The sequence below is a fragment of the Vipera berus genome, assembly GCF_964194415.1.
Source record: "Vipera berus genome assembly, chromosome: 1".
Classification (NCBI taxonomy): Eukaryota; Metazoa; Chordata; class Lepidosauria; order Squamata; family Viperidae; genus Vipera; species Vipera berus.
The window spans coordinates 316792895-316806341 of record NC_138202.1 but is presented as its reverse complement, the minus strand read 5'-3'; the positions used below and the strand labels follow the sequence as shown (position 1 = coordinate 316806341).

The 13447-nt window shown below is 36.7% G+C and overlaps 1 protein-coding gene across 1 annotated transcript in view; it reads right to left on the bottom strand.

The window, feature by feature from the left end:
- Positions 1 to 450: 450 nt before the first annotated feature.
- Positions 451 to 13447, bottom strand: part of DYNC2LI1 (dynein cytoplasmic 2 light intermediate chain 1) — a 29488-nt gene continuing 16491 nt past the window's right edge. Inside the window, exons 11-13 of the mRNA XM_081314884.1 lie at positions 13141 to 13238; positions 10053 to 10145; positions 451 to 2024 (exon numbers count right to left, since the gene is read on the bottom strand). Coding sequence (XP_081171010.1) covers positions 1962 to 2024; positions 10053 to 10145; positions 13141 to 13238 — 254 coding nt within the window. The 3' untranslated portion in view covers positions 451 to 1961. The remainder of the gene's footprint in view (positions 2025 to 10052; positions 10146 to 13140; positions 13239 to 13447) is intronic.

The window sequence follows — 13447 nt, the reverse complement described above, 5'->3', positions numbered from 1 at the left end:
AAGAAAAATCTGTAAAGATTCTAACTAAACTATGTCAGTCAATCTGGAAAACAACACAGAGATAACAGAGGTCAGTCTACATACAATAGCAAAGAAAGGAGACTTAAGAGAGTGCCAATTACATTACACCGTTAAGTTACATACTAGCAAAATAATGTTTAGGATCATTCAATACAGATTAGATCCCTAAATGGAAAGGGAGATGCCAGATATTGAAGCTGGATTTTCAGAATAGGTTGAGAAACAGGAAAGCTTTTTGATGTAGACTGGATAATTGAAAAAACTAAACAATACAATATGGGCTCTACAGATTATAGCAAGGCCTTTAATTGTGTTAACCTGAATAAGCGGTGGAATGCCCTTCAGAAAATATATATATATACACAGGATAAGCTGCAGTCCAGATGGAACATGGCAAAATAGATTGGTTCCAAGCCAGGAAAGGAATAAGACAAGGCTTTATTAGAATTAATATATTCTGGAAATTACATATTTATTTGATTTTGAAACAAAGTTTAATATTTTTAGATGTACACATACTTTTGAACGACATCCCTCCAAACTGGAAACTGCACCTGGACAATAGAAACAGATTCCCCATGCTCTTATTATTACCCTTATTATTGCTAAGATATTAATTCTTCAATAGTTAGCCCTTGGTTAACAATGGTAATTGGGATTGGGATCTCTGTTCTAAACAATGTCGTTGTGAGTGCACTCACTTTTAACAACAGTTCCAGCGAGGTCGTTAAGCAAATCCTGTGTGGTCCTTAGGTGTGATGTCATGTGATTACTATTTGTGACCTCCTGCTGGCTTTCTCATTGACTTTGCTTGTTGAAAGCTGGGAGGGAAGGTCATAAATAGTTATCATGTGACTGCAAGATGCTGCAACCGTCATAACTGTGAGCTAGTTACCAAGTGCCTGAGTTGTGATCATGTGACCACGGGGATGCTATGATGATCTCAATTTTGAGGACAAGCTGTAAGTCTCTTCCTTCAGCACTGTCATAACTTTGAATGGTAGCTGAACAAATAGTCACTAAATGAGGACTACTGGTATCGAAGACAAATTTATGTTCTCAGTTAACCAGTGGATCGATGCAATTGATGTTAGTTGTATCTTACAAACCAGCTAGGCATAGACATGAATTATGCATGGACAATTACCTTTTATTGAAATTATTACAATATATATATATATATTTATATATATTTATATAAATATATATATGTATTTCTATATGCATGAGAAATCTTTAGATATACAATTTATCTTGACCTGAAAACTTTCTTTAAAATGTGCATACTTTTCAATGGAGTTTAATTGGTTTAAGTTATTAATGTGTGAAAACTTACACATGAATTTTCTTATTTTCAAGTATACTTTTGCTAAGATCAGTAAAATCGGTGCACTCCTCAATTTAAACAAAAACAGTCTGCAAGAAACAGAACTAAATGTGTTAGCACTGTCCAATAGTTTAAAACATAACATTTATTGCATGTGCTGATTTGTGGAAAATTTATGGATGTTTATAGCTCAGCTGGTAAACAACATACCACAGTGTTATACAATTACAGGAATTATTTACTCAAACCTTTACTTCAATGTGGTTAACAGATAATCGATACATACACTAAGTTTGAATATAATGGCTTGCTACGCTAGCCGCCTATAGGACATCAACTTGCTCTTGGCTGATCTTTTAGGTACCCTTTCAGTTCTCTAGACAACTGCTTTCATGTCACATACATATTTGCATTTATTTCTCAAGCAGTTTTGCAATCGTGTCTCCTTTTAATGACACTACATACATATATATATATATATATATATAAATCATCACTAACAACAATAAGTACAATATTTTTAATTCATTCATATATTAAACAGCTGTTACAAACCTTACTTGGATCCACTTAAAGGAATGAAATATAGGTTTAAATTGAAAGCTGGATTCAGTCAAGAATCAAATTCTATTTCTTTCCAGGTTTTAGCAGCATTTCTTTTGTACTGTTCTAATTCCTGAAAGGGAAATGAGAGAGTGAAACATTAAATCTCAAGATCTCAACAACTGCATTGCACTTTTCAGCTTGCAAATATTATGAATCCAACTATTCATCTCATCTTACATTCTACTGTACATATTGAATTAGACCCAAGCCTTTCCCTTTGTATCCTACAAGTATCTATATACTACTAAAATTCGTGTTTATAACCTTCATTGGGCAAACTGGTGCACATCATAGGGCAACAATGATTGAATCAATGTACTGTACTTCAAATGGCTAACTTAAAGAATGCACCCCAAACCCAGGAACCCATGACTCCCACAAGTATTGAACTTGGGCAGTTGTGGCTGCTTCAGGGCTGTTGTGCCACCATGATCACATAACTATCATTTCCAGTGCTCCTTGCTAGCTTCCTACAAGGAAAATCAATGGGGAAGCCAGCAGGAAGTTGGAAGTTGCTCCCAATCTCACTACTTTTTTTTGCCCACCTATGGTCATTCTGTTTCTCTACTTAAGTAAAAAAAATATCTTTGAAAGGATAACCCAACAGATTACGAGTTGTCTAGTACACATAAACTTGTGAGTGTAGCTCTCTGTATATATGACAGGTGCTCAAGGGGACTGGCCTTGGTGGTGGGAAGAGCTTATTCTTAGAAGTGGCACAGGGCAAGGAGAAACAGATGCTTCAGGAATAGTTGAAAATTCCAATATTGTCTATTTAGCTCAAATCATAGATTGGCTATCTTCCACATAAAAATACCCAAAGTTGGATTTTTTTATATAGATCTGAAATAATAGTTTGAAAAAAGCCACAAAAAGAATGCCTCTAAACAGCGATAACTCTAATGATTATCTCCCTCACACAGCTTATTGACCAGTTTAATCACTAACTTCATGTTTCTGACAAAAGTTATGGCATGTACATATTAAAAATATATCAGAAACCTTTAAAAATTAGTATACCACTATTTTAGTATTTGAAATGCCCGTTATATCACTACATCAATTTTATATGAACTGTTGGATACTGAAAGGATGAATCTTATATCAATAATATAATGAGTGATAATACAATGCAGAACCCAGCACACCCACCTGATATCAATAAAGATGTATTTTAATGTTTTATTAATTTTATTCAACTGTTGTGAGCCACCCAGAATAATTGAGAGTCATGTGGCATACAGGTTTAATAAATTAAATTAAAATTAAATCAGTGTAATAACAAAATAATACATAAATGTAAGTTTTAAAATAGAAACATAAACAAATGACATAACATATGAAAGATAAGTCTGAACACCTGGAAGAAAAGAAGCCTTGCACTGAAAATATCAGGGAGAACCAATTTGGCATAGTGGTTAAGGTGCTGGACCAGAAAAAAGGAGGTTGTGAGTAATAATAATAATAATAATAATAATAATAATAATAATAATAATAATAATAATAATAACAATAATAATAATAATAATAATAATAATAATAATAATTTAATTTCTATACCGCCCTTCTCCCAAAGGACTCAGGGCGGTGTACAGGGCAATAAATACAATAAAAATACAATGTACAAAAGTTAAGAAAGAATTAAATAATGTAGCCCAATTACAATAAAAATTAATAAAATTAATATTAAAATAGCCCACACCCATCAGACCAGGCCGGCTTGTTCAAATAAGTAAGTTTTTAGGCCTTTCTTAGGCATGAAAGTCAGCTGGTGACTTGGGGCCAATCACTTTTTCACAGCTCAACAAGGTTGCTGTGTTGGGGGGAAAAAAGGCAAAACCAAATATTAAAAGAATAAAAAAGTGAAATACAAATCTGTTAATAATAAAGAATAATAATAGTAATAATAATAATAATAGTAATAATAATATACTGTAGTGATATATTCATACATTTTAATCATAAACATGATGAAAAAGAAATTCCCAGAATAAGCCATGGTTAAAGATGTTTTCAGGTACATTTTTTACATTAAGCAAACTGTAGTTTTATTTTTTAATTTCATACTGTTTCTGAATGCCATTCCAATGCCAAGATTTACTAGAAAATTACTGAAGTTTATTACTATAAGAGCACTCATATCAACCACTTGCAGTTTCAAAGAGCCCTTACCTAGGACTTACTGAGGTATGGAAATAGCTTTTTATTTAGTAAGTCAACAGTTAAAAAGTGAATTGATTTTGAATTTTCAAAATAGAAAAATATAAATGCGGACTTGACCATTTGGCATTATAATAAAATGAAAACATTTTTTATAATTATGGGCATTTCATAAATTATGATTTAGTTTGTGACATATCTTTCTGTAATTTTTGCACTATGTTAATTAACTTCTCAAATTGAGTGCATACCTTTTCAGTCCCTTCTTGTTCTCCAGATGCATATTTACTTATCTGATCAGACAAAGTGGAAAGTGACTTGAATACTAACAACTGTGCAAACAACTTGAAAAATATCAACAATTGTGCTAAGTACTAAACAACTGAGCTATAATTGGTTTTTAAAGTAGCTAGAAATTAAATCTAGTGTCATCCATTTCAGGATGTAGCACTAAGATTAGTTTGAATTGTTTTTCAAATGGAAAAGGATTATATTGCAGCTGTGATCTCCGCTAATCAAATAAGTCTTAATTCTGAGTTAACTGATTGTAAACCATTCTGAGTTAGGATTAGGAATGGGGAATTTCATTATTTTAAGTAAAGCTTACCAAAATTTACTTTTTAGTATCACAGTCTGATAATGATATAAATAAACAATATTAATTATTGCACAATACCTCTGAAGTGCATTACATTGACAATATAGGTTTATTCTATCAAATTATTTGTATTAAGAAGATCTGAAGTAAACAAAATCTCAAGACCTGCTGCCCGTAACACTGGATCCACTGCAGTTTGCATACCGCTAACAAATAGTTCCACCGATGACGCCATCTCTACTACACTCCATCTAGCTCTCACTCATTTAGAAAACAAGGACTCATACATATGTATGCTGTTCATAGACTTTAGTTCAGCATTCAACACTATTATTCCCCAACACCTGATGGGGAAGCTGGCCCTGTTGGGCCTGAACACCTCCCTCTGTAACTGGATCCTGGACTTTTTGACTGGAAGACCTGTCAGTCTGGATCGCGAATAACATTTCTAACATCATCATACTGAACACTGGGGCCCCTCAGGGCTGTGTGCTCAGTCCCCTGTTGTTCACTCTGCTGACACACGACTGTGTAGCAATGCACAGTTCGAACCACATCATTAAGTTCACTGTCTCATCAGCAAGAACGATGAGTCAGCATATAGAGAGGAGGTGGAGAAGCTAATAGACTGCTGCAAAGCCAACAACCTGTCTCTGAATGTAGACAAAACAAAAGAGATGGTTGTTGACTTCAGGAAGACAAAATACGACCGCTCTCCGCTGAACATCGATGGCTCCTTCGTGGAGATCGTAAGGAGCACCAAATTTCTAGGTGTTCATTTGGCGGAGAATCTCACTTGGTCCCTCAACACCTGTTCCATAACAAGGAAGGCCCACCAGCGTCTTTACTTTCTGAGGAAACTGAGGAAGGCACAGCTTCCACCACACATCCTCACAATCTTCTACAGAGGGACTATTGAGAGCACCCTGAGCAGTTGCATTACTGCCTGGTTTGGAAACTGCACCGTTTTGGATCGCAAAACCCTACAGCAGATAGTGAGGATGGCAGAGAAGATCATCGGGGTTTCTCTCCCCTCTGTCATGGATATTTACATCACACATTGCATCCGTAAAGCCAGAAACATTGTGGCTGATTACACACACCTCTCATATACACTCTTCACTCTTTTGCCATCTGGAAAGAGGTACAGGAGTATTCGGGCTCGGACATCCAGATTGTGTAACAGTGTCTTCCTACAAGCCATTAGAATTCTCAACACGAAGAAACTGGAACTATAAATACTTGAATTTGTAGTTTTTAAGTTTTTAGTTTAGAATTATGTGTAGTTTGTAGTTCTGTTCTTCTTTTGATTCGTGTAGTCTGATGTAGCACCTTGGTCCTGGGGAAACGTTGTTTCGTTTCACTGTGTACTGTACTGTGTATTGTTGAAATGACAATAAAGTCGTCTACTACTACTACTACTACTACTACTACTACTACTACTACTACTTAAATCCTGTGATTTAAAGTATCTTCTGATAGCTGAGCCTCTTCACTGTCACTACAAGGTAACTTCATTGAAATTCAATGCCAGTTTTATTATCATCAAGAATTGAAAAAAACATATGTGCCGAATGAAAAAGTCGTAAGAAAGTAGTAAAGTGATATATATGGGCATGTGGTGTATTCTAGAATAATGGTAGGCATTTTCCATGGCAGTTGAGCATCAATGCAAAGAAAATTCGAACAGTTTCATTCTAGGACAGTTTTTTTCTTTGACTGAGAAAGATTTGGTTAGAAATAGAGGTCCCTGGTACTTCTTCCAGTACATGGTCCCTAATGTCAGCAGCAATATGAGAAGTATATAAAACTCTATAGATACACATTCTGAGTCCAAAGAGCAACATGAAATGATCACGGAAAAATGCACGAACTAAAATGCTACCATGCATGAATACCTCCAAGAAACAGAATACAAAGCATTGTATTTGACAATATACCTTTAGCATAAATGCTCTTCTCTCTATAAATGCTTTATCTTTAAAAGAATGTATGGAACAAAGGACTACGAAAAGGAGGGAAAAGATTAGCTTTCTGAAGCATTTAATACTTATTCTTAAGATAACAGCCATTTCACTCTCAATTTTCATATAATTATGGGAAATCCTAAAGCATTTAAAAACTGTATGTAGCTAGGGAATTGTTTTCTTACAGATGTATTCAGGGTTATCTGGCAGCTTTTAAAATCAAATGAAATATAAAAATCCCAAAATGTTTTCATAAAAGCCAGTTCAAATGTTACAATAATCTTATAATAACTGAACTTCAGATGGAAATTTTAGGGAAATAACAGCAGATAATTTTCTTTTGACAGAAACTTGTCTATTACCATATTTTTCCTGCAATAATACCAGCAACAAAAGCTGTAGCAACATTCAATGGCATCAATAACGATAACAATCTTTCTAAAAGAAAAGAACACTGCAACTAAGAAACTCCTGGAAAAAGATTAAATCATACTGAAAATTAATGTTACTGCTACCCTATTTTTCCTATTTTGTTAATAAAAGCACCAAATCACATTTTGAATGAATGAGAAGCAAGAATGTATATGACAAGCAATTAAACTGAATGCTCTATTCTAAGTGATAAAATAAATTCAGTAACATATCTGAGCTCTATGAAAGTCATAATCCAGTGGAATGTACACATATTCATACACAAATCAGGATCACAAGTAATGACCTAAATCTGTCGTTCCAAATTTATTTGTCATCTAGTGGAAGTACCCTAGAGTATGTATTTAATTGCAGATCATTTCAGCTCCATAAATAAACATTATATCATTAAGATAATAATTTGGTTCACTACTAATGATGTGATCCCTAAGATGCTTTTATATTAAACTAGGTCTTTAAATATAGTGTGGAAATTCAGAATTCTGAAAGTTGTATAGAAAATATGCAGTTTATGATTTTAAAATATGTTATATGGACCTATTTTTACAAAACTAGCTTTTTCAGGGACTGTTGTAATTATTTTTAATTGTTTTTAACTTTTGTATTTCTTGTTTTAAATTACCCTGTAAACCGCCCTGAGTCCTTCGGGAAAGGGTGGCATATAAATCCAATTAAATTAAATTAAATTAAATTAATGCTAATATGGTCCAGGATTTAGGAAGTCAAATCAAGGTTAGGAGACTATAATAGTCCCTCTGCAACACTGAATTCAAATCTGACCTTTGTTCATACAAATAGATAATCATACATTGTTATTTCATACAAATAAGCAAACACCTTTAAAACAATTGTTCATTGTAGAGGCTCCTTAACAACGTTGAAGAAACATATACTATATACATTGATGAAAACGTCTCAGATTGATAAAGAGAAAATTTAGATCTTGATATGGAGTTCAACAGAAGATGAAAAGCAATTTGTGAACTGGCTAACTGGCATTACCTTTACTGCTAAAAAAAGGCTAAATATTTAACAATTCAAGAATTATTATTTTCCAGTCTGGAAACATAATACTTGATAGTTGAAGATAGAAGAAATAAAATTTGTCTTGGTTAGGAAGAGCTACTATAGCAGTTAAAGTGAATATTTTACCAAGACTAAAATTTCTATTTCAAATTATTTTAATCCCTATTGAGAATAAGATACTGAATGGCGCAAACAAATGGCACGCTATTAAAACACCAAGAAAGAAATTCAAGAATTTGCAAGATTTGCAATTCTAAATGTCAGATTGTACTATCATGCCAGTTACTCAATGTGGATTTCAGAATGGATTGTTCTTATTTATGGTTCTATCACCTTAATGGAAGGGACAGATTTTTCACAGAGATTGTATAGATGTATTTGGGTTAATATATATATATAAACAAACATTTTTCTAGAAACTACTAATATTATGCCAGGGGTCTTCAAACTTGGCCCTTTTATGACTTGAGGACTTCAACTCCCAGAATTCCTCAGCCAGTGTGCTTTTCTGAGCAGGAAAGCTCAACTTCACTGATTTTGGGCATATTTATAGCAGCTGTGAAACACCACATAAATTATCCAGGTTTTATTATTTCGATACCATCGACCATGGTATCTTGCTGCGGCGTCTCAGGGGATTGGGAGTGGGAGGCACGGTTCTTAGGTGGTTCTCCTCCTATCTCCTGGGACGTTCGCAGTCGGTGTTGGCAGGGGGGCAGAGATCGGCCCCGAGGTCTCTCGTTTGTGGAGTTCCTCAGGGGTCGGTTCTCTCGCCTCTCCTGTTCAACATCTACATGAAACCGCTGGGTGAGATCATTCGTGGTTTTGGAGTTGGGTATCATCAATATGCCGATGATACCCAACTTTTCTTTTCGACCCCAAACCACCCCAGTGATGCCCTCGCTGTGATGTCCCGTTGCCTGGAGGCGGTTCGGGTCTGGATGGGGAGGAACAGACTTCAGCTCAACCCTGACAAGACTGAGTGGCTGTGCATTCCGGCATCCCGGGACATTCAAGATGTTCCATCTCTTTCTATGGGGGGTGAGCTCTTACCCCCCGTGGATAGGGCTCGCAACTTGGGAGTCCTCCTAGATTCACGGCTTACCCTAGAAGATCATGTAGTGGCCGTGACTAGGGGGGCTTTTGCCCAGGTTCGCCTGGTGCGCCAGTTGCGGCCCTATCTGGACCGGGATGCCCTGTGCACGGTCACTCATGCGCTCGTGACCTCTCGCCTTGACTACTGTAATGCTCTCTACATGGGGCTTCCCTTGAAGACCACTCGGAGGCTCCAACTGGTACAGAATGCGGCCGCGAGAGTTGTCTTGGGAGTTTCCCGGTACTCCCATGTTACACCTTTGCTCCGCGAGCTGCATTGGTTACCAGTTGTCTTCCGGGTGAGGTTCAAGGTCTTAGTTATGATCTTTAAGTCCCTACATGGCATGGGTCCGGGGTACCTCGGGGACCACCTGCTGCCGGCTTCAACTCCCCTCCGCCCTGTGCGTTCCCACAGAGAGGGCCTCCTCAGGGTGCCTCCGGTCAGGGAATGTCGACTGGCGGCCCCCAGGGGGAGAGCCTTCTCTGTGGGTGCCCCGGCTTTGTGGAACCAACTGCCGGTGGAGCTCCGGACGGCATCAGACCTCCGAACTTTCCGTCGTGGTCTGAAGACCCATTTGTTTGAATTGGCCGGTCTGGCCTGATGGGGGAGCTGTGTTTTAAATTGTCATTTTAGATTGCATTATTGTTTTTTAATTGGGCACTGATTTAATCTTTGTTTTAACTTTTGTATAGTATTGTATTTTTATTTATATGCCCTGTGAACCGCCCTGAGTCCCTAGGGAGAAGGGCGGTATATAAATTAAATAAAACATAAAACATAAACATAAAATATGGCCACAATAATAGCATAACAACATACCTCATTTTTTTGACTTCGCATGGCATCAACTTCATATTCAGCATATTGTGGATCCTGAGCTGGGTCCCTAGCTTCTTTGAAAATGCCTACTTTCTAAAAATATAAAATAAAAAGTACAAAAAGTAATGTTATTTACTTGCTTAACAAGTGTGCCTTGAAATGTCCCTGTAACAAGTATAGAGAAACATTTTCAGCCCAAGTATCCCTAATTATTTGTTGTGGACCTTTTAGTTGAAAGGCTCTTTATTTGATATTATATTATGATTAATTACTGTATAATGTATTATTGTTTTCATTATTATTATATTATTTTATTCTGGGCCTGTACTAACTTAAGTGTAAGTACATAATAAACTACTGTTTGTATATAATAAATGCTTAATCCATACATATATGAATTTAAACAGAATTGCTTTATTGTCACTTTGTTGTTGTTAGCTGCGAAGTCGTGTCCGACCCATCGCGACCCTATGGACAACATTCCTCCAGGCCTTCCTGTCCTCTACCATCTTCTGGAGTCCATTTAAGCTCACGCCTACTGCTTCAGTGACTCCATCCAGCCACCTCATTCTCTGTCGTCCCCTTCTTCTATTGCCCTCGATCTTTCCCAGCATTAGGCTCTTCTCCAGTGAGTCCTTCCTTCTTGTCACTTTAAATGTACACTAATCAGCATTCATTAAAATGAAATTTCATTGCATTCAGCTCTCAAAGGGTAACCACCCCAATATACATTAAACATGACAAAAACTATGCATATACCCACACACACATATGACAGAGAGAAACAACACAGTTCAGTTCGGTTGTATACATATACATGATGAGAAAAAAGAATCTTGAGAATTTACAAGACAGATGGCACAAGAACAAAGCTGTTACAGAATCAAGTAGTCCTGCTAGAAATATTCTGAAACCTCCTCCCAGAGGGGAGCAACAGAAACAAATTGTGAAGTCAGTGTGTAGGGTCTCTAACAATGCTTCCAGCTCTAAGCTTGTAAACAGTATCCTGAATAATGGGAAGCGAGTTTTCTATAATCTTCTCAGCTGTCCTTACCACTCTCTGTATGGACCTTCTATTTGAGGCTCTGCTACCACCAAGCCAAACAGTGATGCAGTTTGTTAAAATATCTGCAGCAATGATGGCTCACCATCTCAATAACCTTTTCCAGAAATATTTTAGACTGTACCAATAAAGTAGATTTGCAGCTCAAGGTTGAAATGAGGCGTCCTTAGTGCTCTCTGAGCTTGGTTGTATTGTTGTAGAGATGATGAAAACTCTTAAATTTCACAACATATGTACAGACTTAACCCTAATTTTAACTGGGAAACTGTGACTATGCTAGACCAAGCCAAGTCCAAAAACACTAGAAAATTCCTAGAAACATAGCACTCTTGACAAATTGGCCATCAATAGAAACATAGACATACACAATATCTACATACTGTGCAAAACAATCAACAAGCCAAAAAGGGAATAAAAAGACCAAAACACCTCCTCTCCCAGCAATCAAGACCCAGATGAGCATAGATTAACCCCAAGATTAACATCAGACCAACAATCGAGAAGTAAACAATACCCCAATCAAGGAACTGTCAAACAGCCCAACCAAAGAACTCCAAGATCACTCCCAGCAATGCTAAGAGGGCAAACTACTAGAATATGAACTGAAAGCAAACCCTAGCACTGACGATGTTACTTAGTTTGAGTCTGAAAGGAAACAACCAAGTTCAGAGAGCACCAGGGAGCCCTCATTTGAGACTGTCTTATAATTTCACAGATGTTCCAGTTTAATGAAAACTTTCTTCCACAGCTGCCTCCTTTAGACAAGGGGAACTACAGCATGATAAGAATCTGGTCTAATAGGACACCCTAATTTTGAGCTTTATTTATTTATTAAACACATTTATATATATTGGAAGTCTCAGGAGCTATTGAAAGGGTGCCCATCCTTATCGAGTCTGGTACTCCAAAGAGGACTACAAATAGGCAAAAGCCATACATTCCAGCTAAGGTCTGGAATCTCCTCATCAATAACTCATAGGTAATAGTTTCAAAGCTCTTGATAGATCTACTACAAGCAAGATGAACAAATAACTTTATTTGCCAAAAAAAATTAATCACAGACAGTGGTGAAAAACATTCTCCATATTGTTACAGGTCTAAATTTACACTAATATTGATTGAAAAAAAATCAGACCAAGAGAGATGGATATGAGAGCTTATCAAACACCACCTTCTAAACGTCCTAAAAATAGGAAGCTAGAGACTGACTGATAATTAAAAAGAAATAGAAGAATCTAGAGCTTGGTTTCAGAACAGCGGTTGTTGCATGGCAATAGATTTCCTAAAGGCAGCATTCATCACTGTCCTGAATAGTAGAACAATTGCCTACCTGGTTGGCTGAAGCAGCTAAAATGGGGCGTGTGGGGGGGGAATCCATAACTCACTTGTGGTGCAACCGAGCCACCTTCTAGCTCTACTAATGAGAGTTGCCTGAAACAACCCAGAGGTGTTGGTGTCCTTGTTGGACAAATCAGAGGTGGAGGGAAGGGGCAGCAGACTCTAATTTGATTATTTTAGCAGCAAAAAATGATAACTTCCTTCACAGCTTTAGATAGTTCTGATTAGGATATCACATAGATTGGTTTATTAGATTGCACAGAATTCAAAGCAGGATGGGCTTTTCGCCATGTCAATAAGTAATAGGTAGAAAAGCAGCTTGATCTCTGCAATATTTCAAGCAAAATGCAAGAAGGCACTCAGTCAACAGTGAAGTTAATACTCCTATAGGAGTATCTGTTTTTTTCCTTTGCAGCTCATTTATATACATGGCAACTTATGATGAAGGCCCTAGGTTGTGATCATCTAGGCAGCACTGACTGCTAGTAGAACATCATCTGAAAGGCTGGGTCTCCATAGGGCTTCTTATGCTCCTCTGTTCTTAATAGGATTCAGTCATATTTTATTGGCCCAAGCTGTGGTGAATGGAACTAATGATTTGGATTAATTAGAGATAACTTAATACATAATTAATAATTAATAATAAAAATCAATAAATTCTAATATAGAAATTAGAAATATGCCTACCTTTGGGGGAAATATCTTTGCAAAAACTTTTTTCCATAAATCCAAAGGTGTTTGTGCATGCAACTTTCCAATGTCACTATCAGCAGCAGGAGGGGGTCCTAACAATTGTTAAAAATATTTGTAATAATATTCACTCAACAGTTTAAAAGAGAAGTAAGCCATCTGCCATCTGTTGCCTCTTTCCATCTTCTCTAGATCCCTGTAAGATAGGCTGGGCTTACAGAACGTAACTGATTCAAATCATCCAGTGAACATTCAGATGGCTGAGGCAATTCAGAACATTGAAACTGTTGTACCACTGCTAACA